This window comes from Camelus dromedarius, chromosome 11, assembly GCF_036321535.1.
Source record: "Camelus dromedarius isolate mCamDro1 chromosome 11, mCamDro1.pat, whole genome shotgun sequence".
In the NCBI taxonomy this organism is placed as follows: domain Eukaryota; kingdom Metazoa; phylum Chordata; class Mammalia; order Artiodactyla; family Camelidae; genus Camelus; species Camelus dromedarius.
The window spans coordinates 9,284,489-9,310,875 of NC_087446.1; the positions used below are offsets into that span (position 1 = coordinate 9,284,489).

The 26,387-nt window shown below is 59.1% G+C and overlaps 1 protein-coding gene across 7 annotated transcripts in view; it reads left to right on the forward strand.

The window, feature by feature from the left end:
- ELFN2 (extracellular leucine rich repeat and fibronectin type III domain containing 2) overlaps positions 1 to 24,999 on the forward strand; it is a 54,175-nt gene extending 29,176 nt beyond the window's left edge. For 5 of the 7 annotated variants that reach the window (XM_064491470.1, XM_064491471.1, XM_064491468.1 and 2 more), the window contains exons 3-4: positions 3,900 to 8,747; positions 17,133 to 24,999. In XM_064491470.1, coding sequence (XP_064347540.1) covers positions 17,601 to 20,063 — 2,463 coding nt within the window. In that variant the 5' untranslated portion in view covers positions 3,900 to 8,747; positions 17,133 to 17,600 and the 3' untranslated portion in view covers positions 20,064 to 24,999. Of the gene's footprint in view, positions 1 to 3,899; positions 8,748 to 11,910; positions 12,083 to 17,132 lie in introns of all 7 variants that reach the window. The other 2 variants (XM_064491472.1, XM_031462202.2) reach the window with 2 other exon arrangements.
- The last annotated feature ends 1,388 nt before the right edge of the window (positions 25,000 to 26,387 follow it).

Below are 26,387 nucleotides of genomic sequence, written 5' to 3' on the forward strand. Positions count from 1 at the left end.
CTACAGACGCTGGGAGGCTGTGTTGCCATCCAGACAAGATCCACTTGGACACGCGGGTGTGTGGCCTGGGCAGGTGTCAGGATGGATTGGAGATGAGGGATGAGGCAGAGGGCGGAGTCAGGAGTGATTCAGATAATGAGACCGAGGTACAGAGAGGTTTGCTAATGGGCCTACAGTCACACAGCCAGGGAGTGAAGCCTCAGGGAGTGAAGCACTGGTATGAGGCGGCAGCCTGGCCTGCTGCTGGGGGTGGCCCTGCAGCCCAGCAAGCAGCGCCACACAGAGGTGCCCCTGGAGCGGAGGTGGAAGGCAGCAGAGCCAGTGGGGCCATGCTGCCAGTGGCATCCTCACGCTTCATTCACGGGCTCTGCTCTGTGCCAAGTGTGACGGAGATGGGTCAGAGCGTCTGCCAGGGAGTAGGGGTCCATTCTGTGTTGCCTGCAGCTCCATTAAGCAGGGATCGGCATGTAGGGGAACCAGTCCAGGAAGGATGGAGCCAGAGCAAGGTGGTGGCCGAGTGTCCCGCCTCCGGGTGGCATGTGTGATGGTGAGGACCCCAAGTGAGATGGGGAGATGGCCTTGACCTCACTGGCTTTGGTTTCCTCATCTGTGAAGTAGAGGTGGTTCTAGGAAGGATGAGACAGTACAGGACTTAGCACAAGGCCTGGGGCGTGACGCGTGCTCAGGAAAAGCTGCGTGCCATTATGATTACTGTTGTCATCACTGTTGTTGTGTGGAAGCTGGAGTCCACCCTTGCTGGCCATGGGGGTCATTTGGGACATATCACTGATTTGGGACATGTCGTGGTCTGCCATGCCAGCTTAGCTCAGGGACAGGTGATGCTGACTGCAAAGCCCAGGCCTAGGCCCAGGGGAGAGTGGAGACTGCTGGTGGGAGAGAGTCAGGAAAACTACTGAGAGGGCTGGCTCCTGTTTTATGGAGAACAGAAGGTCATGTGCTTCCAAGAAAGACACAGAAGTGCAGGGAAGGGTGGACGGAGTCTGCAAAAGGATCACACGGGGCCGACTTTGACAAGCCCAGGTGGTGCTTAGAGGCCTGTCCTTTGCCTGGTTTTACCAGATAAACATGTAGGAGGTCCAGAGAGGGTGAGAGCCTGGCTCAAGGTCACACAGCAGCTGGCGCTGGGAGCAGAACTGCTGGCTTGGGGGCCTGGTTGCTGCACCCCTCTGTGAAGGAAGGATGTGCTCATTTATCAGGGGAGTTTAATAATGAATGAAGTTGAAGTGTCTTTAATGCAGGCAGCAGGCCCGAAGTAATAAGGGGCCCTGTATTAATTCGGAAGTTAATGAATATGCAGGTGTGTCTAAATGATTAATGGGGCTCCTGAAGGCCTCGGAGAGGGGTGCGTGAGCTGCTGCTGATGGAAATATGAATATTGCATCCATCTGGGAGGTTGGATAAACCAGGGAGCAGGTGGGCATTAGTGAGCCAGAGGGCTCTAGCGGCCACAAATTGCTGAATATACAGATGCTCGGGGGCACGTATACAGTGGTGTGGCTAAGGGCTCTCATTTCTTGCTGTGTGATCTTGAACAAGTCACTTAATTTCTCTGAGTCTCAATGTCCTCATCTGCAGAATGGGCATAAAAATACTGCCTGATTCCTAGGATCCGGGGGATGAAATTCATGCTAGGCCTTAGCACCAGAGCATCCGAGGAAGACTGTCATAGCCTTGTTAGAAAGGCAGGCGGAGAAGTGGTTGAGGACGGACAAGGAAAGTATCAGAGTAACAGTTAAATTTGTAGGAGGGCTGGTCTCTCATTTGCTCCTTGAGGCAGCTGCATGGGGCAAAGGAGATGGGTCTTGGGGAAGCTGAGGCTCAGAGAGGGCTGGTCCCTGCCCAAGTCACTGAGTCACCAGAAGCAGAGTCGGGCCTGGGCCCAGGTCTACACACCTTACTGGTGAATCTCAGAGGGGATGGAGGTGAAGCTGCCAGCCAGCAGGAGGCGCCCACCGATGCACTGACCAGAAAGGGCCTTCTGAGTATTTGTTGGGCCGGGGGTTAGGGGACCCCACAGCCCCTCTCAGAGCCTCAGTTTCTCTGTCCATAGTGTGAGAGTCTGTCTGCCACTCCGGGCTGTCTTGAGACTTTGGTGAGAAAATGAGACACGGAACCCACACTGGTGCTCAGCCTTTGGGGAGTCCCCAGACTGCAGGCGTTATCCCTCAGTGCTCAGAACAACTGTGCCAGGAGTTTGTATGCATCAGTCGTGTCTTGTATCTGAGGAGCTGCATGTCCTGGGCCGCTTTGTAGCTTTGGGTCATTGGGCACCTCCCCTGGCCTCTCTCTGCCTCAGTTTCCTCATCCTTCGAGTGGGCGAGTTGTGTATTAAGTGTGTGGGCTCCCTCCTGCTCCCCCACCTCCCCAGGGCCTGCTTCCCATCCTGTGTACAGGCGTCTTATTCATCCTTTCAGCCCATGAACATGTTTGGATTTCTTGAGCCCCTCCTGGGTGCCGTGTTGTGCCCTGGGCTTCTGGGTGAGTGAGATCGCCCTCCTCGTCCCTGTCTTTGATGAGGTCCTGGTCCAGGGAGAAGGCAGGTGTGAAACGAGCGTCCAGGGGTGCGAGCTGGGGTAGGACACTGGAGCCAGAGGACGGTCTCTACCGGATGTGGGTCAGAGGAGAGGTGCCTGTTTATCTTGCTGTCTTCCCCACCGCAGCTTCCACCTGAGGCCGTGTCTTTTGGCTGTGAGTCCTCAGCTGCCAGCAGGAGATCCTAAGAATGGCTTTTGGAGTGAATGACGGAGTGAGTGAGTGAATGGCTGGCATCTAGGCCCCTTTCCCTGCCTCTCCTGGGCTCCGGGCCAGGGAGCAGAGGCCCAGCCAAGCCCTCCCTTGGTTGTCCCAGGTGGACCAGGGCAGCCCATCTTGCATTCTGTTTTGTTCCTCCCTGGGTCTCCAGCCCGGGGCCCCAAGGCCCCCCTGCCGGCCTGGCAGGGTCACGGAGCTGCAGGTTGTTGTTAAGGGACCTGAGCCGTCATCACCATGTGTAGCCTGCTGCTGACAGAGGAGGAAACTGAGACCCGAGGGGAGGGGGCTCTGGGGCGGGGCTGGGGTCAGAGCCCCTGCTGGGCTGCTCCTCTGGCTTGGCCCTGTAGGGCCCGGCCTGGCTGTATATTTATAGTCTCTGCTGATCTATATTAACACCAGGGCCTGCCCAGGCCTTTGCAGCCTCTGGATCTGAGGATGGCTTTGAACCCTCTGGGGGCTGTGGAATCAGAGCTCATCCTCGGGGAGATGGGGAGAATGTGGCTTCTCACCTTTCCCTTCACAGCCCTGGGGCTCACGCTGGGCCCTGCGCCTGGACAGCGTTCGCCAGCCTGGGCCCGGTCTCAGGCCCTTTGTGGGGGTCGATGTCTTTGCTTGGGGTTTGTTATCATGCCTCGCTTCCCTCCAGCTCTGCAGGAAGACTCTTTGTACAGCATGGGATTGAGCGCATGGGCTGTGTGGCCTCAGGCAAGCCTCCCCCTTCTCTGAGCCTCAGTCTCCCCATCTGTAGAACTGGCCGTGATTCCCGCCTGCCTTTGTTTCAGGCCCTGAGCATCAATGCTTGTGAGCTGGGGTCGCTGTTCACCCTCCTCACGTCTCTTCTGCTCCTCATCACAAGCGGTCCTCAGAGCCTCTAGGGACTGGAGTGTCATCTCCATTGGACAGATGAGGCCACCGAGGCCCTAAGGGTGGTGTGACTTGCCAGGGCCATGCCGCCTGCTGGGGCTGAATTCGGACTGAACTAAGTCCGAATATTCCAGCTTCCCAGAGCCCACCTCCTTTCCAGGGCCCTCGGGGTCCTTGGGGCAGGCCACCTCCTAAGCCACCAGCTTGGTTCCCACCCCCATCGCCATGGGAACGGCTCCACTAACTCTATGCTTCTCTTACAGAGCAGAGACGACTGGCCGCCCTGAGCGCAATTCAATTCAACAGACATTTACTGAGTGCCTACTATGCGCCAGGCCTTAGGCTAGGCATGGGGGTGGGGGCGCAGAGAGGAAGATGGAGTCCTGTCCTCAGGTAGCTCCGGGGTGGGGTGGGGGCCATAGAGAAGACTAGGCAAGTGCTGAACGACGACAGCTCAGCTCCAGGAGAGAAGCTGCCTGTAGGGTTGGAAGCAGTGGAGATACCTTTGTTCAAGCACATCCCTAAAGAGCTTCTGTCCCTCGTTTGTGCCTCAGTTTCCCTGTCTGTAAAATGAGGGGAGGGGAAGTGGGAGTTAGACAGTCTTGAGGATCCTTCCAGAAGTCCATGGGAATGGGATCAGGGCATGGGGGCAGAGTAGGGAGGCCATTGCTCTCCTTTTGGAGAGGTAATCTCTGAAGGCTTCTTGGAGGGGGAGGCATGCAATCTGGGCTGCAGGGGGTGGGGAAGGTGGAAGTGATACCCCAGGCTCAAGAATAGCATGAGCAAAGGTCCAGAGGACATGCCCATGGGCATCCCTTCAACTCTGTAGGTTGTGAAAGGATGTCTTAGGGTATGAGTTCAGAGAGGGAGGGAGGGACCGAGGGCTGCATGTCAGGGTGTGAGCTCTACTCTGTGGGCTGTTGAGGATGGAGAGTCAGGAACAGTGGTCCTGATTTGTGCTGCCCCTTTCACCTCCCCTCTCTCCCTGGGTTACACCTGAGGGTCACGTTCCCATAGAACCCGTGGCCGTGGTTGTGCCTGCACCGTGCTAGACACTTACCCATTAGTGCCCAATTGTAACCCCAGAAAGTGGATGTTACTGGGCTCGATTCACAGATGAGGACACTGGGGCTTTTGCCCAAGGTCATGATCTGACCCCCAGCTCCTCCATGCTCCTCCCACTAGCTCTCATTTTGGGAGTCCCTGTCCTCTGTGACACCCGCTGTCCTATGAACCCCCAGGCTCTGAGGAGTGCCTGCTAATGGCAGTGCAGCTGAGTTTGGAGGTGAGGTTGGGCAAACCCTCAGATATCGCTAGAAGAACCAGCTTCCTCCAAGACCTGAATTTCTGCCCCCACTGCAACCCTCTGAGATGGGGGTGAGGTGGGGCTCCTTCCCACTTTACAGATGAGCAGAGGCCCTAGGAGTCATATGGCTGGTCCCAGGTTGAGGCAGAGACAGCCTGGGCAGGGAGCCCCATCTTCTTATCATCCAGCTGAGGCTGGAGGGAGGTTCGGATCCCCTAAGATCTGTGCACAAGCTGACCCCCACAGCCCTCCCCAGGGAGTGGAAAGGACTGGCATTGGAATCACAGACCTGGGTTCAAATCCTGGTTTTGTCTTGCACAAACAGTGTGATCTTGAGCAAGTCATTAATTACTCTGAGACTCGGTTTCCTTACCTATAAAGAGAGCAGACGTCTTTCATTTAGCCATTATCAGATATATATTCAGCACCTTCTGGGTGACCGGGGCTGGGCTCTGATGGAGAATCGGGCCCTTTCTTGGAGAACTCAGTTCAGGAGTATAAGCAGAAGTTATGATTCCAGTTGTGATAGAAGAAGTTCAGGGGTATGTGGGAACCCACAGGAGGGACCCCAACCAGAGCATTTTAATTGGTGGTGGAATCGGGGGAGGCAGGAGGGCAGGAGAGGAAAGCAGGAACCAGCTTTGCAGGACCCCAGGGGCTGGGCTTCAGATGCCTGCTGTTGGAAATTTTCCTGATCAGTAGGGAGCCAGTGAAGGCTTTTGAGCAGGGGAGTGCCATGTTCAGATTTATGGTTTAGAGTGCTCCTCCTCTGCCGGGTGTAGGGGGCAGTGAGGATGCTGATTGAGAGATTCATTTTGGGTGAGGAAGGAGGCTGGAGCAGGGCAGGAGCAGTAGGAGGAGGGCAGCAGGGCAGGAGACCTTCCAAGTGTGGGCCACTGTGGATGCTTCTAGCTAACTCAGGGAATGGGGAGAGAAGCGAGGCTGGGGAGTGGGTGAGCAGTGGGAGGTGTGTCCCGTCGTGGACGAGGACAGGTGGAGTTTCAGGCACCAGGGAGGGGTTTGAAAGGCAGCTGGGAGGTGGTGGTCAGCACCAAGCTGGTAACAGAAGCCTTGGGAGGAGCAGAGATGCGGGGTGGGGGTGGGAGGAGCGGTGGGGAAGCAGGTTTGGGAAGAGCAGAGAGCTGGCTCCAGGACCTCAGGGAAGGTCACTGCGAGGAGCCCAAGGGGAGTGGCCTGGCAGGTAGGCGGGATGTCGAGGTGTAGGGACTTAGGTCTGCAGGGAGATGACAGAAGTCACATGTGTCAGGCACTTGGCCTAGTGCCAGGCTCACAGGATGGGGCCCAGGAGGGTCAGTTCTCACCTTCCTTTCACCGGAAGGCAGAACTGTAGTCTGTCCCCTTGCTGCCCTGAGGAGGAGGCCACCTAGGAGGAAGGTGTTTGGGAAGGAGGGAAAGGGGAAAAAACATTTGCATGCATAACCAGGCTGAAGTGAGGGAGAGAGAAAGAGGGAGCAGGAGATGAAAAGAAATTACCATACGCCGGGTTCTTGTTATTCAACCCAATTTTCAAAGGACCACAGCTGTCGCACTGAGATAATCCGTTAATTATAACAGCCATTGTGCTCTGGCAATGGGAGAGAAACCGAGGCTGGGGAACAAGCTGAAGGCAGGGGTGGGGGCAGGCCTTTGGGGGGGCTGGACCTACATATGAGAGGGGGCAGGGACAGGCAGGAAGGCCGACGCTGGCAGGGTTTGGGCCTCGACCATTCCTCGCTGCCAAGGTTGCGGCAGTGGGTGACAAGGACCAGCTGTGTGCCTGGCACTGTGCCACGCCTGTGAGCCAGGCCACCATCACCCTTCTAGAGGCAGCTAGCTTTATTGAGCACTTACTGTGTGCCAGACCCTGCTCTGTAGATTTCATCCTACCGCCCTCGGAGGTAGTGCCTTTCTAGTCCCATTTTACAGAAGAGGAGACTGAGACTCAGAGGAAAAAAGTAGCTTGCCAAGGCCATGCTCTTTGTCCAGTGGCAGAGCTGGGATTTGAGCTGAATGTGGCCTGTCCTTCCAGGACGATGCTAGGGAGGGCCAATCTCCATGGGTTTGCCACACGAACTTGGTGGCCACGTGTCCCAGGCCGTGGTCTCTGCGCAGCCGGCAGTCCACAGGGTGGCCCTCCCCTGGGCATTTCCGGGGCTCCTCTTGCACAAACAGAGCTTCCTTGTTCTCTGATGCCACAGCTGCAGGCCCCCGCAGACCTCCCTACCCACCCGCACCAGAACAGCTAGTCTCAGGGCCGAGAGAGGGACCCCACGCTCCTGCCTGGTTCGGGCTTGTGATGGGCTACAGCCCGGGGAGGGGTCTCAGCCTGGCCATGGCTGGCTGTGGACCCTGGGTGCCGGGCCCTGGGAGAAGTGGTGGGGAGGCTGGTCAGGAGCCCCAGGTGAGCAGAGTGAGGGGAACCCGAGGTCTGTGGGGAGAGGGATGGGAGCAAGAGCCCATTCCAGAAACCCCAGAGTCCTTTGCTACAGGCCCTGCTCTGGGGTGTCACTTCAGCAGCTGAGGCCTCAGGCCTCCTGGTGTCCACAGCGGCCTTGTCCAGAACCTCGGCCCAGGCTGGCTGGCAGTGTTTTACTGAGTAGGAATCATACTTGGGAGTGAGTAACCCTCACACCCTAACAGGAGCCCCAGACTTGACCTAGAACCCAAGCAGCATCGTTGGAGAGCCAGGGGCCCCACAGGGTGACAGGCAGGCCTGGAGGGCTGTATGGGTGCTCTCCTGCTTGGGGGTCCCCACTCCAGTGGGCCTGCTTGGAAGCAGGGGTGTGGGATGGGTCAGGGCAGCCAGAAATCCTGTAGAATTGGTGACACAGAGGCTATCACGCAGCCCATTTTTTGGATCAAGGAATTGTAGATATATTGTAGAACTCTTGAGGCCCAGATTCATAATCAGAGACCCTCCCCTATACCAAAAAAAAAAAAAAACACCCAGAACCACAGAACCAGGGAGGCAGGGGCTGTGGCACCCTTGAGGTCTCCCCCACAGGCTGGGATTCTAATCGTCCCCACCCTGGGGTTCCCTCTGTGGCTGGCCTCACAAACCCCAGTGCCCGGGGGTCAGTGGCAACCTCAGCCAGAGGGGCAGGGAGGAGGGTAGGCCCACCCGGGCTGGCCCCACCCGTTCTGTCTCCGCAGGGCTGCAGAGCCTGGGCAGCCAGGTCTTCCGGGTTTTTCAGTGGATTCTGGAAATGAGGATTAAAAAAATAAAATCTCCCAAGTTTTCAACCTTGGCAACTAATTGAAAAAAAATTTTAAACCATTGTCCAGATGAAACAAGATCCCACAGCCCAGTGCCATGGAGGGTCCAGGCCAGTGTGTAGTGGTTGTGAAACCTCAGTTTCCTCCTCTGTAAAGTGGGAGTAACAGCAGTACCGACTCCCGAGGTTATGCAGAGGATTAAGTGAGTTCACAGGAAAAGCACTCAGGCCTCGCCCAGGTCAGCCCCTGACTCTGTTTTCGTCTTGCCCCAGGCTGCCCATCCCTCCCCTGCCAGCTGCCTCCGGGTGGGCTACGTTCTCCGCCACCCGGAGCCTCCACTTCTCCCCACGGGCTCCAGATGCGCCACCCCGCCTTGGGACAGCCCTGAGGGTGTTGGAAGGCAGGGAAATGTTCACCCCTTGGGGCCCTGGAGAAGGAGCAGGAGGAGGAGGCAGAGCCGGGAGGGCGGGCCTAGCCGGCGCCTGGTACATAGTAGGTGCTCCATAAATGTTTATTGAATGAATGAATGGAGGCCATGCAGGCAGAGGCAGCCACGTGTGCGCAGGCACTGGTGAAAGAGTGGAGACTGGTGAGTAGTGCCCGGGGCTGCAGCTGAGCGGGGCCTGGGGTTTGCCGGAGCCGAGGCCAAGAGGCCAGCAGGGATCACGTGGGGGAGGCAAGGCCAGGTGGGGGAGGCAAGGGCCAGGTGGGGAGGCAGGGGTCAGGTGTGGGGGGAGGCAGGGACCAGGTGGGAAGGCAGGGGTCAGGTGAGGGGGGAGGGGCAAGGTGGGGAGGCAGGGGTCAGGGTGGGTAGTCAGGGGCCAGATGGAGGAGGCAGTCCCTGGAATAGCATGAAGGATTCTGGAAAGCCAGGGATGACCCTGGGGCGGGACTAGGAGGTGGACTTTTAATACAAGTCATCCTTGGCTGTGAGCAGGAGGCTCACGTGCTCTGCAAAGTGCCTGGTGGTGGGTGGGGTGGATGCTGGGCTACTTAGGGCCGGGTAGTGGGTACCAGGGAGTGGGCTGTGTGAGTGGGCCACCTGTGAAGAGCTGCCAACGGAACCAGTGTCTGGGCCACCCCTGCCAGGCTGCTGGGTGGCTTCCCAAAGCCAAGACCTTTTGGTAAAAGCCCTTCCATCCTCCTCCTCCTGCCTACCTTCTTCCATTGAGGCCTGGACACGGCACAGGTGCCAAGGACAGATGTAATGCCCCTGGGAGCAGGGGAGACCCAGGTACCAGTTGAGTTCATGGGAGATGACACAGTGAACAGTTACAGAGGGCTTGGAGGTGGCCCCAGTAAACCAGAGAGACAGGTGTCCTGCTGCTGCCCCCCTAAACAGGGGAGGAAACTGAGCCCAGAGGAGTAAGGCGCTGACCTGCCCGAGGTCACACAGTGCGCCAGCCATCAGTGTGTCGTAACAGCTCGTGGCACAGCAGACCAGCCCAGCCCCCTCTCTGGCCAGGGTTACTGGGCTTGGAGATGGTTGCTCAGTACAACAAGGCCTTGCCGACCCAATTAGCCCCCAGTAACTGTCAGCTGTTCCTGCTGCTGATGCGGCGCTGCTCTTATTAAGCTCTTTTGGGTGAGTTGGAACTCGTGAAGGCAGGGTGTGTCTGTCTGTTGTGGTGCCCGTGATAGGCACACAGTGGGAGTGTTGTAGATACATGCGGATGTGTAAGGAGCGTAGGGGAGTGTGTGGCTGGTTGGACAGCATGCCCCACCTTCCCCGGGGTGAGCTGCAGGCCTGGTCCCCATTTCCCCGCGACATGCAGTCAGCCGTGGCCTGCTCACCCAGCAGAGGATGGCACAGAGCCAGGAGCGGGTGCCACGGTATCAGGGGGCAGGAGCCAGCTCCCCCGAGATGTGGAGCAGCTGGCACGAAGTGCTGAGACTAACAAGACATGATTGAATGGGAGTGGACGGAAACCCGGCACCTGGGGTGAAACCCAAACAGATACTGCCCAGGGCTGCCCGAGGACGTTTTGAGAGCATCGGGGCGGCCTGGCAGGATTGCGAAGAGGCCTGGGGCCTCGGTTGACATCTAGGACAAGGTGAGGACACGGGGCAGTGCACATTTGCGCTGCTCTAACAGAGGTGTGGCGCCAAAACGTAGGAGGCAGAGGGACCCTGGTGCCCATCACTGCTCAGACCACATTGGCACTGAGGCTCCGCTCTGGGTGACACATTTTAGGAGGGACCTTGACAGCAAGCATGACCCAGGGCAGCCAGACCCAAAAGTGTGGGACTTGACACCGTGGCGCAGGAAGAGCAGTAGGCACATGAGGCTGTTTAGCCTGGATACACGGCTTGCAAGGGCACGAGATAACAGCTAAACAAATATTAACAAGACCTTTGAGGTGGGCTGTTGGCCTCAGTGGCTCCAGACTGGCTGTGTCTGGCCTGTGGCAGGCTGGGACTAGGGAACTAGAGAGGTACAGGAGCTAGGTTTGGCTTTGTAAGTTAGAGAAATCTCCAAAAATCAGAGCTGTTCAAGAAGGGAGTAAGCAGCCTCAGGTGGGTGCTGAGATCCCTGTCACTGGAGGTATGCAAGTTGGAGGCAGTCATATCTGCAGGGATCCTAGAAAGTCTGGTAGTTCTAAGAGCTCAGGCCAGTCCAAGTTGTTGGCTGTGTGGTCTTGAGCAGATCACTGCACCTCTGAGCCTCAGTTTCCTCATCTGAAAAATGGGAAGCATAAGGGGCTTCATGAGACTATAAAGAAGACTCAGCACATTTCTTGTACACCGTGAGTGCCCCATCGGTAGTGGGGCCCCTCCCTCTGATATTTAAAATCCTGACTCAGTGGAGTCAGGGACTCCAGGATCTCCCTCTGTCCCCCATCCCCAGCCCCAGCCCCAGCCCTGAGCTCTTATTTCACATATCATGTTTTGAGCACCTGCAACATGCCTGACCCTGTTGCAGGCATGGAGGTTACAGTTTTGAACCAGATAAAGCCTACTTTGATTTTCTGATAGGGACAAGGAGGGGGCGATAAGGAGTAAATGACATCTCTTATTGTTGAGGACTCTGAATAGACCAAAGCCTGGGTTGAGTGACCAGTGAGTTATCTCAGATTTGGTTTCAAGGAAGGTGGGTTTAGGGGAGCAGTTATACAAGAGACCTGAAATCAGGTTGTGAGCTGTACAGATATTGGGGGATGAGCAATCTGAGCGGCTAGAACAGCATGTGCAAAGGTCCTGAGGTGGGAGTGTACCTGGGGATATTTGAGGAGCTTAGCTGGCCTGGACTGAGTATTTCCTGATTGATGGAGAAGTTGAAGTCTCTCTTGGTTTGTGGACAGTCCACACTTGCACACTTTTCTGATAGGGAGGGAGGTGTCTATCCAAGAGGCAAGAAACCCACAAGATGGCCTGTGCATGTCCAGTCCCTGCAATGGACCCAGCTGTTTGGGGAAAGCTAGGGAAGGAGGGGGCCTCAGTTTTCTCACCTGTGAAATGAAGCCAACAGCACCAGCCATGCAGGGCTGATACAAGATTCAAGGAATGTGAAATGTCAGACACAAATGAGCCATTGGGTAAGGGGTAGCTGTGACTATCTTATGGACAAGGAGACTGAAGCCCCGAGAGGTTAATTAATGTGTCACACAGCTCAGCGTTCAATCCAAGGATTTGCCTCCCAACAGCCGTGCTGCTTCTTTCTGCCCTGCAGCTGGGGCTCTGCACCTGGAATCCAAACGGTTCACTTACCAAACAGTAGTTCAGTTGCGAAGGTATATTATCCCGTTTTACAGATGAGGAGCTGAGGCCCAGAGCAGCCTGCCTGAGGAGCTCTGGTGAGGTGGAGGCAGCGACAAGGCCCAGTATCCAGTTCCCAGAGGGGTGGCAAGCTTTGTCCCCGAGGGTGGAATGGTGGCAGCCCATCTCTGGGCCCCCTGGCCTCGTGCTACGCTTCCAGCAGGAGAGGTGAGGTGGCTGCCCGCCCCGCGAGTTCTGGCTAGGCCCCAGGAGTCCTTGGTCCTCCTAATCCTGGGTAATGGCATTGACATGGACTGTAACAATGACACCTCGGGGAGCCTTGGCCCAGCTGGCCCAGGAAGGAGCCCGTGCCAGGGCTGATCAGCTGCTGCAAATGAGATTTCCCTGGCTGAGCCTCACGTCCCTGCTCCTGGGAGGTCAGAATAACGGATGGCATCTCCCCACCTGCTCACAGGCCTCACCAACAGTCCCTCAGAGTGTGGTCTCAGGAGCAGGAGCCCTGTATTCACTGGGCCCCCTGCCCTGTGTGCGGCATGTTTGTCTCCACCGTGTCCTGGGGTTCCGTGAGAGCCTGAGGAGATGGGAGGCACCCACCTTGCCACACAGGTGGAGAAACTGACGTTTGGAGGGGCCTGCAACTTGCCCAAGGTCTCAGAGCTGGCAGTTGGTCCGGCGTCTTCCCGGCTGACTCCCGCTCCCCCATCCCCTGCCCCTTCTGCCCTCTGCCAGGGACCGCGTAGGTGGACCTCCTGTCCGTCTGCTCGCCGAGCCCAGGCAGGGCAGGCAGCCCCATGACCCTCTGAACCTCACAGCCCCCCAGCCTGGAGCGGAGAGGCCAAGGCTCCCCTCTGCCTGGGGAGCGGAATGGTCAGCCTGCAGTGGAGGGGTCTGGGGGATGTGGCCCAGGGGCTCAGGGAGCCTGAGTCCAGGGGAACCCTAATCTTAGGTGATGAAGGTTGTGAGGAAATGATAAAAACCTGGGTGTCCTGGGTTAGCTGAGTGGGGAGCCCAGGTCTGGGGGCAGTGAGCTCCCAGAGGGGATTCGAGGTTGGCAGATGAGGGTCTGTCGCTGCCCCCCTGGGTCCTGGGCTGACCTCCCACTAGCTGAACAGGTCGCTTCCCTGGTCCTGGCCTCAGTTCCTCCTCTGATGGTGGCTGGCATTGGGCAGAGCTGGGGCTTCTCATCCCTGCTGCTCTGAGGCCCCGGGATTCTGAGTCCATGGAGGGGCCCTGAACCTCGTGGCACCTGGAGAAGGGCACGGAATCCAACTGGGTCAACCGATGACTTCGGGAGGCAGGTGCTGAGGCCCAGCGAGAGGAAGTCTTTGTCCAGAGTGACTCAGACATTCCGTGGCCATGCCCAGCTCTGAACAGAACCCCCCACCAACTCAGCTCTGCCCCTCAGACCTGTAGGGTCTCGCCGACCCTTCTCCCTCCTCTCCTTCCAGGGGTGTCCCCGCGAGAGCGGGCATCGTGCAGTGTGTAGCCAGCTCAGCTGGGGGCCTGCCCCAAGACCCCTCAACAGCATGCTGCCCCTCCACTGCACCGCGTTCCTTCTCGCTGTGGTGGCGGGAGAAGGACCCTTGTTGCAAAGGGGCTGAGTTGGGGTGGGGGTGGGCGTTGGGGGGAGGGGTCCTTTCAGGGCAGGTCAGCTGGGAGCTCAGCTCTTTGTCCAACAAGCCCTGGCACCCGGGCCAACCCGCCACTGCCACTGGCCCACAGCCTGCTTCCCTGCGGGGCCCCACCCTCCCAGGGGTAGTGCTGTTTAGGTCCCAGGCCAGAAAGGCCTCTGCTTCCAACAGCTGCTAGCTGCTGCTCCCCACCCCCGCTCTGGGCTGGTCACAGGCTGCATTTTGGTGGCTCAGCCAGGCTCAGTGCTCATCTGTCTCCCTGGCCCCTAGGTGGGTGGGCGGAGCCGGCAGCAGGCACTGGGTCCCCTCCTTTGCACTCCCTGTATTTGTCATCTTGCTGTGCTTTTCTGCAGATCGATTTCTCTGTGTCAGATGTGCCCTCTCCATTTATCTCAATTCCTCTGCCTCTCCCTGCTCAACTGTCTCCATATTTCTGCTTTTCTCTCCTCCTCAGCCCTTGTCTCCTGTCTGCAGCTCCCTCACTTCCTTTCTCTCTCTCACCTGCCCCCCTCCCCTGGTGTGTGCGGGGTAGGGCCAAGCTCCTCCCACCAGCGTCTGTGCTGGAGCATCACTCTGAGGGAGCAGGGGAAGGGCGTGACCCCCAGGACCCTCAGCCTCGGGCCTGATAGCAGGGCAGCCGGCATACCCCTCCCCGCACCTCCAGTGGGTGTGCAGCCCAGCCAGGGACCAAATGCTGCTGTCAGCGCCTTCCTGGCCTTGCTATCCCCCCTCCCTGGCTGTGTCAGGCCTCGATGGGTGGTGGGCAGGCAGCCCAGGGACAGGGACAGGAGGCTGACGCACACAGGACAGGGTGATGGGGAGCTTCCTCCGGCTCTGTCTGAGTCACGGGGGAGGATAGGGGGTGGGGGGAGCTGGGCCCAGGCCCAAGTCATCCTGGAGACCAGAATGAGCAGGAGAGAGGGCAGGGTCATCTTGGGGGACCAGGTGGGCAGAGCTCAGGGTGGCTGGGGTAGGGCCATGGTATGCCTCTGTGCCCCCTGGACTGTTTGGGAAGGAAAGAGGTGGGCCAGGGCTAGTGCAGCACCCTTCTCCCACAGCCTGGTCACCTTCTCCTACTCCCCTCCCCTCTGCTTCTTCATACACTCTCAGCCTGGTCTGGGATTTCTGAGGCTCAGGCCAGCTCAGCTTTGCCGCAGCCTGGCTGAGCAGGTTCTGGTTTGAGCAACTCAGATCTGAAGATAGGGGGCGCTCAATGCAGCTAAAATTGTGCATGTGCGTACATACTCAAACATAGTCTTGTAGAACACACGTGTGCTTAACATGCTGACATACAGGCAAGTGTGTGCCTGAGTTCCCTTAAGATGCCCACATACATCTCTTCCCACCCTCCACACCGGCACGCCCTCGTTCACTCGAGAGCACTCCTGTAGCTGGCCACAGAGGCACACATCCTGTGCACAGGGACATATGTGTGCAAGCACACCTGCCCGCATACCCATCCGCATACCCATCAGCTTGTACACGTCAGCACACCCCTGCTCCGGTGCTCCGAGCCGGCACGCACCTGTGTGTGCACCTGCATACAAATGCGATCCTCAGACATTCCTAGTCGGAGGAGGCACAGATGGAGGATTCTCTGACAGAGCGGTCTTGGCAACTCAGCCTCCCCCAGTGTAACCTCGATGCCTGGGGAGGAGGGGAACTGAGGCCCTGAGAGGGGTAGGACTGGCCTGAGGCCCCCTAGGAGCCAGTGGCCACATTGGACGGGAGCCCAGGACTCCTGACTCCAGCCCTGAGACTGGATGACACAGCCAAGGACAAAAATGCTCTCTGCTGCCTGTGTACCCTTCTTGCCTGACAGCCTCGTGGTTATCCCCTCCCTGCCCACTGTCCAGCCTCTCAGCCCAAGCTGGCCGTGCAGGAGACCGGGAGGTGTGAGGCTGACTCCCCTGAAGACCTTGATCATCAACAGCCTCTGACGCTGCATCAGCCTTTCATCCGAGGGGTCACCTGGATGCCCTGCTCACTTGCCACCTCGACAAAGGCTGCTTGCCTGGGCTTCTTTAGGGACTTTTATCCCTCTTCACGTACCTTGCCTCTGTCCCAGCCTTCTGGGGCTCAGGACTGTAAATTGCTTTTGCTTTAACAGCAAAGGTTTAACATTTTTTCTTAAAGCGCTCTCTCCTGGAGTTTCCCAGGAGGAGGAGCAGGAGGCAGAGGTGGCTCTCATGATAGTCTTCGGCTTTCTTTACCCAAACATGGATTTCTCTGGCCTAATCTTCATATCCCTGGCCACTGCCTAGGGTGGAGGGAGGGAGGACCGAGCCCTTCCTGCAGTCAGCAGAGCACCGGGTGTAAGCTCGAGACTGATCTGGATGAGTGGCTGTGTCTAGCTTGCTGGGTGACCGAGGCAAGTCCCCCTGAGACTGGGGTTCAGTTTCCCCACTTGGAAAATGAGGGTCCGTGGGCTTGGCAGCCCTGCACCGCCTCTCCTGCCCCTCTGCATCTTGAGCAGGGGCAGCATGCCCACTTTACTTCTACCCCCATCAGATGGTCAGGCAGGGCCATGGTCCCTGCTATAGAGATGTAGAAACAGACTCAGAGGTGGTATGCTCCACCTGGGTAATTGGGCAGGGTGGACCGGGCTCCAGACCTGCTGACTCTGGAGCCTCAATCCTGGCCCAGGCGGTTGTGTCACTCCAGGCAGGTCCCTGCCCATCTCTGGTCCTCTGATCTCCAGCCATTGAGGGGATACTGGGCTCTGGTCACACGATTCCAGACGCTTCTGGCTTCTTCCCCTGCCTGAGGCCCCCTGCAGGATCTGGGCCCTCTACTGGAAAGGACTTGCGGGAGGGGATATCAGCGCTGTGTCTGGCTTCCCAGAGTCTCTCCCTCTCTTTCTTTGGGCTCTGCTTCTGCCTGCAGGATGAGCTCATCTTGTGCCCTCCAACTGCAGGAGACCCCAGCCTCTGCATCCCCCTTCCTGGGGGGCCCCACAGCCATGCTCTGCTCCCCCTTCCCCAAGGAAGCCAAGTCAAGGGAATTATTTTTGGAACAAGAGCAGTTACACAACAAATGAATTATTTATCTTTGGGCATGGAGGAGAGGAGGCATTTTGCTGGGGCTTCTTAATTCTTTTCTGGATTGGAGGGTGGCTGCTCGGGTACGTGGCCATGTGTGTACAGGCCCGTTGTCATACACAAGACTGTAGGTGTGCTTGTGTGTGTGTGTTACACACCTGTCTCTGTGCATGCCATGGAGTTCCGGCTCATGTAGGGGCACGTGGTTGTGCAGGGAGGTGGACGAGCGTGGACACGAGTGTGCTGGGATGTGTGTGTGTGTGTGTGTGTGTGCGCGCGTGTGTGTGTATGCGGACCTGACCCGTTAACTCTCCAGTTTCCCTTCTCTGCCTACTGTCTTAAGACTGTTCCTCCTACCCCCACTTCCTTGTTTCTCCCGTCTCCCTCCTTCCAGGCCCTCCAGCCCCCTCCCTCTCTTGCCACCTACCACCTCCCTTCTTGTATATAACAGGGACCCCAGAGTGCTGCTGGCACAGGACCCCTGGGAGGAGGTGGAAAAGGGACTGGGGGCCTGTGCTGGAACTTAGAGGGGCAGCTCTGAGCCTCAACGCTGATCTGTCACCCCCTCTCGGTGCTGCCTTTCAGGAACCAGGTGACAGATGGGTCTCTTCCTTCCTGCCCCCGTCTCTCGTGCTCCCCCCTCAGAGCTCCAGTCTCCAGCCTCCCGTGGGAATCGTGGGAATTGTCTGAAGTTCTGAGCCCAGAACCCCAGGAGGAAGAAGAGGAGGAGGAGGCAGAGGGAGAGGAAGTCAAGCCCCCAGAGCCTGGGTACCTTCCCGGCAGGAAAGGAGCAACTCGTGGAAGCAGGCTGTGGGGCCCACAGCCCCACCTGGCCCCGGTGCCCAGCACCCGTGGGTAGCACGCCGGAACGCCCCTGGCCGTTGGCACGGGCCGTGCCTGCCTCACCTGGGGCCCCCGTGCTGGGGGTCGCCCCCAAGATGGTGGCGGCCCCAGGGAGGACTGTGCTGCAGGCCCCAGCCTCCAGCCTCTAGGCCCCTCGAGCCCCGGCCCCCCACTCTGAGCCTGGCCTGCGCGGGGGCCGCGGCCGGAGCCATGCTGCGCCTGGGGCTGTGCGCCGCCGCGCTGCTCTGCGTGTGCCGGCCGGGCGCCGTGCGCGCCGACTGCTGGCTCATCGAGGGCGACAAGGGATACGTGTGGCTGGCCATCTGCAGCCAGAACCAGCCGCCCTACGAGACCATCCCACAGCACATCAACAGCACTGTGCACGACCTGCGGCTCAACGAGAACAAGCTCAAGGCCGTGCTTTACTCCTCGCTCAACCGCTTCGGGAACCTCACCGACCTCAACCTCACCAAGAACGAGATCTCCTACATCGAGGACGGCGCCTTCCTGGGCCAGTCGAGCCTGCAGGTGCTGCAGCTGGGCTACAACAAGCTCAGCAACCTGACCGAGGGCATGCTGCGCGGCATGGGCCGCCTGCAGTTCCTCTTCGTGCAGCACAACCTCATCGAGGTGGTGACGCCCACCGCCTTCTCCGAGTGCCCGAGCCTCATCAGCATCGACCTGTCCTCCAACCGCCTCAGCCGCCTCGACGGCACCACCTTCACCGGCCTGGCCAGCCTCATGGTGTGCGAGCTGGCCGGCAACCCCTTCAACTGCGAGTGTGACCTTTTCGGCTTCCTGTCCTGGCTCGTGATCTTCAACAACGTCACCAAGAACTACGACCGCCTGCAGTGCGAGTCTCCGCGGGAGTTTGCCGGCTACCCGCTGCTGGTGCCCCGGCCCTACCACAGCCTCAATGCCATCACCGTGCTCCAGGCCAAGTGCCGCAACGGCTCACTGCCCGCCCGGCCGGCAAGCCACCCCACGCCCTACTCCACCGACGCCCAGAGGGAGCCCGACGAGAACTCGGGCTTCAACCCCGACGAGATCCTTTCGGTGGAGCCGCCGGCCTCGTCCACCACAGATGCTTCTGCGGGGCCGGCCATCAAGCTGCACCACGTCACCTTCACCTCGGCCACCCTGGTGGTCATCATCCCGCACCCCTACAGCAAGATGTATGTCCTGGTCCAGTACAACAACAGCTACTTCTCCGAAGTCATGACGCTCAAGAACAAGAAGGAGATTGTGACGCTGGACAAGCTGCGGGCGCACACCGAGTACACCTTCTGCGTGACCTCGCTGCGCAACAGCCGCCACTTCAACCACACCTGCCTGACCTTCACCACCAGGGACCCGGTCCCGGGCGACCTGGCGCCCAGCACCTCCACTACCACCCACTACATCATGACCATCCTGGGCTGCCTCTTCGGCATGGTCATCGTGCTGGGAGCCGTCTACTACTGCCTGCGCAAGCGCCGCATGCAGGAGGAGAAGCAGAAGTCGGTCAAGGTCAAGAAAACCATCCTGGAGATGCGCTACGGGGCCGATGTGGATGCTGGCTCCGTCGTCCACGCCGCCCAGAAGCTGGGTGAGCCCCCTGTGCTGCCCGTGTCCCGAATGTCCTCCATCCCCTCCATGATCGGGGAGAAGCTGCCCACCTCCAAGGGGCTGGAGGCTGGGCTGGACACGCCCAAGGTGGCCACCAAGGGCAACTATATCGAGGTGCGCACGGGCACGGGTGGTGATGGCCTGGCCCGGCCCGAGGATGACCTCCCCGACCTGGAGAATGGTCAGGGCTCGGCCGCTGAGATCTCCACCATCGCCAAGGAGGTGGACAAAGTCAACCAGATCATTAACAATTGCATCGATGCCCTCAAGTTGGACTCGGCCTCTTTCCTGGGGAGCGGCAGTGGTAGCGGGGACCCTGAGATGGCCTTTGAATGCCAGTCCCTCCCTGCAGCCTCCACCGCCTCTTCAGCTGCCACCCCCGGGGCACTGGAGCGGCCCAGCTTCCTCTCACCCCCTTACAAGGAGAGCTCCCACCACCCGCTGCAGCGCCAGCTGAGCGCCGATGCCGCCGTGGTGGCCCGCAAGACTTGCAGCGTCTCCTCTAGTGGCTCCATCAAGAGTGCCAAGGTCTTCAGCCTGGATGTGCCGGATCATCCGGCTGCCACGGGACTGGCCAAGGGCGACTCCAAGTACATCGAGAAGGGCAGCCCCCTAAACAGCCCACTGGACCGGCTCCCACTGGTGCCAGCTGGCAGCGGCGGGGGCAGTGGCGGGGGCGGCGTCCACCACCTGGAGGTGAAGCCTGCCTACCACTGCAGCGAGCACCGGCACAGCTTCCCGGCCCTGTACTACGAGGAGGGCACCGACAGCCTGAGCCAGCGCGTGTCCTTCCTCAAGCCGCTGACCCGCTCCAAGCGGGACTCCACCTACTCGCAGCTCTCCCCCAGACACTACTACTCAGGGTACTCCTCCAGCCCTGAGTACTCGTCCGAGAGCACGCACAAGATCTGGGAGCGGTTCCGGCCCTACAAGAAGCACCACCGGGAGGAGGTGTACATGGCTGCTGGCCACGCCCTGCGCAAGAAGGTCCAGTTCGCCAAGGACGAGGACCTGCACGACATCCTCGATTACTGGAAGGGGGTCTCAGCCCAGCAGAAGCTGTGACCCTCTCCTCCCTGGTGAGGTTGGAGGGGGAGGGCCAGGGGCACGTGGGGAAGGGCCCCGGGCGGCCAGGCAGGGGGCGCGCGGGGGGCCGAGGCCGAGGAGCAGACGCACACGCACACCCGCACGCACGCACCCATGCACACACCTGACCACCACCTGACTGTGAACAACCACCACCCGACAATAACAGACAGGAAAACAAGGACATGTTCTCCTTAAAGTTTACACACTGATACCGAAACCAGTCGTCTTTACTGTGCTGCCCAGGGACTCTGCTGGGGTGTGCGGGCTGGGGAGGGGCAGGGGGGCAGGTGAGGAAGCCAGAAGAGGGTGTGGGGTCTGGGGCTCTGGGACTAGGGACAGGTGTGGGGGCAAAGGAGCCTGGGGTGGGGATGGACTGAAGCCCCCCTGAGGCAGGGAAAAGGTCCCCCAAGCTGGGGAACCAGTCACTTGGAGATTTAGTAGCAGATGGACATTGAGCATCATTTCCTTCCTTTATGGATGGGGAGACTGAGGCACAGAGAAAGGAAGTGATAACCCCAGGGTCACGTGGCAGGTTAGAGTCTGTCTCCCAACTTCCCAGCTCAGTGCTATTCCCCCACCCCCAGTGGTTCCCCCAGGGACCTCACCCTCTGTCCACCCAGTACCATTTCCAGGGCTGTGGTCTCCTGGGGCTGAGGGACTTGAGAATCAGGTGGGTGCTTTTCCCTTCTAGAAAGCCTCATGGCCATGCCCCCAGAGCGTGGAGCTGTGACATCATGTGTGCAGTGGAGGGGGGGGTTTGTCCCGCCACCAACAAGCACCCAGAAGAGGTGGGAGGTCCTGCTGACAGGAGAGGAGCAGAGATGTGGGGACATTCCACCAGCCCCCTTCAAGTGTCTTCCAGGTCGCCTGGGAGCTGCTGAGGGGGTCTGAGGAGAGCGGCTGGGCCAGTGGCCACCACGTCTCAGGTGCAGGCCCCCACACCCCGGCCCCCCAGCCTCTCTGGGCCTCCAGGACCCCTATTCATCCCAGAAGGGCAGCAGTGAACTGTGATGCCCGGGGGCAGCAGAGAGGTGGGGTCTCATGGGGGCCTTCCTGCCTACGCCCCCACATCCTGGCCTCCCACCTGCCTGGCCACCATCAGGGGCTCCTGGGGCAGCATGTCAGTCTGCCCAGAGGAAGGAGGGCTTTCCCACCCATCCCCTCTTGGCTTCCTGTCCCTGCCTCATCCCCTGGCCTGAGGGGCTCCTGTGTTTCTTTGGAAATGGCCACTTCTCCCTTGCTGACCCCCACCCAACATCGAACAAAGCACAAACGGTGAGCACCCCCCAACCCCCGCTGGGAAGGAGGAGGCTGGGTTGGTGGAGCCCCTCCCCTCCCTGGCCAGCCTCTGTCGCCATGGCAATCCAGAGCCTGGCAGTTGGGACCGTTGGGCTCCTGGGGGTTCTCTCTCAGTGTGGGCGGCAGAGGGCGGTGAGGGAAGACAGGGCTAGAGGAGGCTGCCACTTTTCTCAAGAGCTAGTGGCTTCCTGGGGTGTGCCCTGAGAGGCAGATCTGGGGTCCTGAGGCTGTGGGGTCTGGAACACTGTCTGGGTGTCCCCTCACCTGTGGCTGGGAGGTGGGCCGGTGGGCGGTGGGGACAGCTGTAGCTTTGTCACTGTGCCCCTTGGCGCCCTGCCCACCTCAGGAAGGGGAGGAGCCCACTCTGTACTCCCCACACTCCTGCCTTGGGCCTGTCACCCAGTTGGGTTTCTTGAGATTTCGGGAGTGTGACTGTGGGGGTGAGGGTGGGTGCTGGGATGGGACCAAGACCTGTACTGTGTGGGGGATTCTGACCAGGAGAGCTAGTGCCATTCCCTGGGCAGGAGGCTCCAGCGACCTTCTTGCCAGGGGTAGGGTCTGGGGGAGGACAGTGGAGGACAAGGGGACCTTGGGACTCAACTGAGCACCTCTCTCACACCCACTTGGGGGACAGACCAAGCCCGGGGCTCACTTTGGGGGTGACATTTGCAAAGAAAGGACTGTTCTCCTGGGGAGTGGAAGGGAGGTGGCCAGCACGGATATGCAGAGCAGACCTCCCTCAACTCCCCCAAACCTGCCTCCCAGCCCCTCCTCACACCGGATTGGCGAAACAGAAAAGCAAGCAGGCGGAGAAGCCAGTGGTGTGAGAAAGCAGATTCCCTGTTATATTTGCATGACGATTTTACTGTATTTTTCTGAGCAAACATCTGTCGTGTATGTGCCCGTTTGTCCAGACTCCCTTTTCCCCTCCCCGCCCCCCGACTCCCACAGTCCCCCTGTTGTGATCTGACAAGCAGCTCTTGAAACCTGGGGAGGGGCCAGCTCTGCAAAAGACCCAAAACAGGTGCCACGAAAGCATAGCCCCCGCCCCACACCCGCCTCCTGTTTTTCTGGATGTTGGTCCCTCAAGTGCCACCTCCCATCCTCCCATCTGTCCTCGCCCCTTCCCTGCTTCCCTGCCAGGGAAGGCCCCGGGGAGGGGAGTGTGAAAGAACCTCTTTTCTGTCCCACTTGCTCGCATTTTGCAGATGAAGAGGTCGGGCCCCCAAAGAAGGAGGGGTCTGGTGACTCGCCTGCCAGGTGGCGGGGCTCAGTCACACTGCTGAATACAGGAGGCCAAGAGCTTGGGGCTTCATGGGCAGCTTTACAGGGAGGCTTGGGCCCTGAGGGAGGAGCCCATGGGAGGAAGGGGGACTCCTGACCTTGGCCTGGCCTTACTGGAGTTGGAGCTGTCCACAGCGGGGTGGTTCCCTGCAGCAGGAGCCAGAGCCCCCATGACCCCTTGCCATTCTCCTATCATTCCTGGTTGAAGATGACCTATAAAAACCTCAGACAGGCTCACTTTGGGGGGCTTTAAAGGATAGGCCCCTGTCCTAACCACAAGGGTCTTCCACTCCAGGAGGCGAAGTGACATTCACAACCCAGGTCATACGGACCTCTGAGACAGAAGAGGATCTAAAACTCAGGCCTCTGGCCTCATGGCCAGGCTGGGTCCCTCAGCTGCCCAGGCCAGGCTCTGGCTTTGGGGAAGGGGCAGCTGCCCTTTAGCTCACCCTGGGGGCTTTTCTGCATCTGTGTCTTGTGTCTTGTTCAATATACTTCTTCCTCGGGAGGTGGTCGGGGAGGACGGGTATAATATTCATGAAAGACAAATGAAAACTTAAGTCAAGGAATCTGCTGGCTGGGGTCCTGTATCTGTACTGGCGATGAGGATAGTGGAGCTGGGCCATGGCCTGGGCAGTCCAGGAGGGCAGATGGCCAGGGGAGAGGGGAAGGGGGGCTGCTGAGGAGGGGAGGCAGGGAGGGGTCTGGTGGAGTCGGGGGTGGGAGGGGGCGAGCCAGCTGGTGGAGATATGGGTGCCCCACCCTGGACCTCCTGGGGGAGGCCTCCCAGCCTTGGGTCCTGCCTGGGCCTGCTGTCGGTCAGAGAGTCTCCAGAGGAAATTCCTGGGCGCCTATTCCTGGGAAGGGGCGCACCGATAGCGTCGCTAACTCTCTGTTGGAGCTAATGGCCTTCCAGAAGTGAAAAGCGGAGGTCTGGCAGGAAGAAAGCTGAGTCTGGTGCGGCCACCTCCTCAAGGGTCCCAGGCTGGCTTCTCCCTTCTGCAGGAGGGGATCGTCTGGTCCCCCGAAGGCCTCTCGCCCCTGACCCCTCCTCTGGGACAGAGCAGGAGGACTGTGGCAGCCGCCTGTGTCCAGGCTGGGAAAGCACTGTCTGCCAGGTGATGGGAGTAGACAGACCGCCTTGGGGAGCCCCAGAGAGGTGGGGTAGAGAGCCTGGGCCTGGCTGAGGGTCTCTGATGTTCCCAATGAGAAGTCACTCATCTGCCTCCTCCGTCCTGGCCATTTAACAGAAGGGGAAACGGAAGCTCAGGAAAGGGAAGGAAGGAAATCTTCTAGGGTCTCAAAACCAGTTAAAGACAGACTGAGGACAGGAAAGGGGCCAGGCACAGGGGACAAGAGTCACAGGTCCCAGCTTATAAGAGGCTTACATGCAGTGAAGGGATAGCCACAAAATGTTCCCCAGTGATGGAGACTGTGCAGAGAATTAAAATAGGGTGACGGAAGGGCTGGATGTCCCCAGGCACCTCCTTGAGCCCCCTCCCCCACTACTCTGCCCCAGCCCTTCGAGACATCCCACCCCATTCCTGATGGACAGGGCCCTCCTTCTGGGGTGGGGGATGGGGGATCAAGGCACCGGGAAGCCCGGGGGTGTCTGACCCCTGTGAGGCTTAAGGGGCAGGGCTGAAGTTTGCCCGGAGGCCACTGTGAAGATTCGGGCTCTCCTGACCCTCATACTGTTCTCCTCCCTGCCAAGACTTTTGCTACACAGAGGCCACCTCAGTCCCAGGAGCTGCCCTGCTCCTCGTCCTCCATCCTGCCCTTCTATCCTCCCACCTTTTAAGACAGAACCAGTATATAGACTCCTTGCTCTCACGTCTGCTTCAGAGTCCCCCGTTAAAGGTCCGTCACTGCTGCCACTGAGCAGTAGGGAGAGGACCGGGGCTCAAATGGGGTGGGGTGACAGGACCGAGGCCTCCTCTCCTTCCCTGGCCCCTGGCCAAACAAGCACATGGCTGGGCAGGGCCGAGGGGGTCCACCCTTGCTCCTCTACTCCCTCCTTTCCCCTCAAGGAGCCACCAGCCCCTCGGCCCTGCCCTGTGGCATGGCACCTGGTTTGGGTCCTGCAGAGTTGGGCTCCTGGCCCTGGGCTACGAACCTGTGAACCCCAGCTGTGTGTGGACCTTTTCTCCCTGGGGGGCGGGGCCTGAACTCTCCTTTTCTTCTTTTTTTTGGGGGGGGGGGTAACTTCATTTATTTTCTCTTCCCTATATCTGCCTCTCACTCCTCTCAATTTCCCGTTTTAAACTGAATGGCACGAAATTGTTTTCCTCAACTCGGAGATTCCTGTATGGAGAGAATCAATTTCTATATTTGCAATAAATTTCTTATTTAAAACACAGGGCCAAGGTCTTTCTTTCTTATTTAAAACACCCGCCCAGCCTCTGCAAGTTGGGGTCCTAGCGCCTCCAGTTTCTGGTGCCTCGGTTCCCATCTCCCCTTCTCACCAGAGCCTCAAACGCAGGGTTAAGGGATGGGGCCCATCAACAGGCAGTCCCCGCCCATGGTCAAGGGAAAAAGAAGTATGTCTGCCAGACTGAGGGTGGACCATTAGGGAACTGAAGGAGCACTGTTCCCCCGACCCCCAAGCCTAGCCGGCTAGGGGCCCTGACAGCCTCTCTCCCTGGAAACCTGGAAGCGCCTCCGCCATATGCCCCCTTCCCTTCCTGATGTCCTGGCCTCCATCATCACTGGATCCAGGCCTTAGAGATGGAGGGGCATTTTGGCCTCACTTAAATCTCAGCTGATTCCTGGGGATTATGCCCCCTAGTCAGTGGCCAGGGACTCCAGTTTCTCATAGGCTGTCTGTCCTCAGAGGGTTATGGTTAAGTGGGACCCTAAGTAGGTCTCCTCCTGGCCATTGCCAAAGTCAACCTCCAGGCTGCCTGCCTCTTCCTACCCTTTTCTCCATAGCTATGAACCACCCCTGCTCCTTCTCAGGGATCAAGAGATGCAACTTGTCTCTCTGATCAGGCACGCAGCTTGGGGCTTCATCCAATGACTTCAGGCTGAACTGTCAAACCTTTGCTCAGGTGGTGCCTGGAGCCCACCTCCAAGCCCCAGCCTCCTGGTCTCCCCAGTAGGCAGAGCCCTTCCCCCTCTCCTTAGGCTCCTTTGCTCTCCAACTGCTGCAAACCCCTCCTCTGGGAAACCCCTGGACTCTGCCTGCATTGCTGTAGGGGAACTTGGAGCGGACTCCTTGGCAATGAACTCTTCCTCCGTTAGTGATGTCACATGGAGGCATTCAGCAGCCCCAACTGGGGTCAGCAGTCCCTGTAGCTCTGGTGGCTCTTGACCCATGGACTTTTCCTGATGCCTTTTGCCTCCTTGGGAGTTGGTGTGGACTGGGGCCAGGGAGGGGGGGCTTGGAAAGGCCCAGGAAGGGAGCCCCAGCTGGCCTCCTGTCCCCTCCAAGCTGCCCTCAAGCGCCCTCAGTGCTGCTGCCCCAAGGTGGCTGCAGCCTGGGCCAGGGTCTCTCTCCCTCTGTTCCTTGGCTCTTCCCAAGCAGCCTGTGCCCTGCTTCCTGAGGGAAGGTTCACTGTGAACTTGCACCATGGGAGGGGGTGGGGGGGTGGGGCGGTTTGTGGGGGAGGGGTCAGAGGAGCAGGTACTGGAATCTCACAAGCTCTGTTATCTCAGGCCTGCAGCCGGGGCTGCCTGGGGGTCCCCCAGCCTGGCTCAGGCTCAGGGCCACCGGGC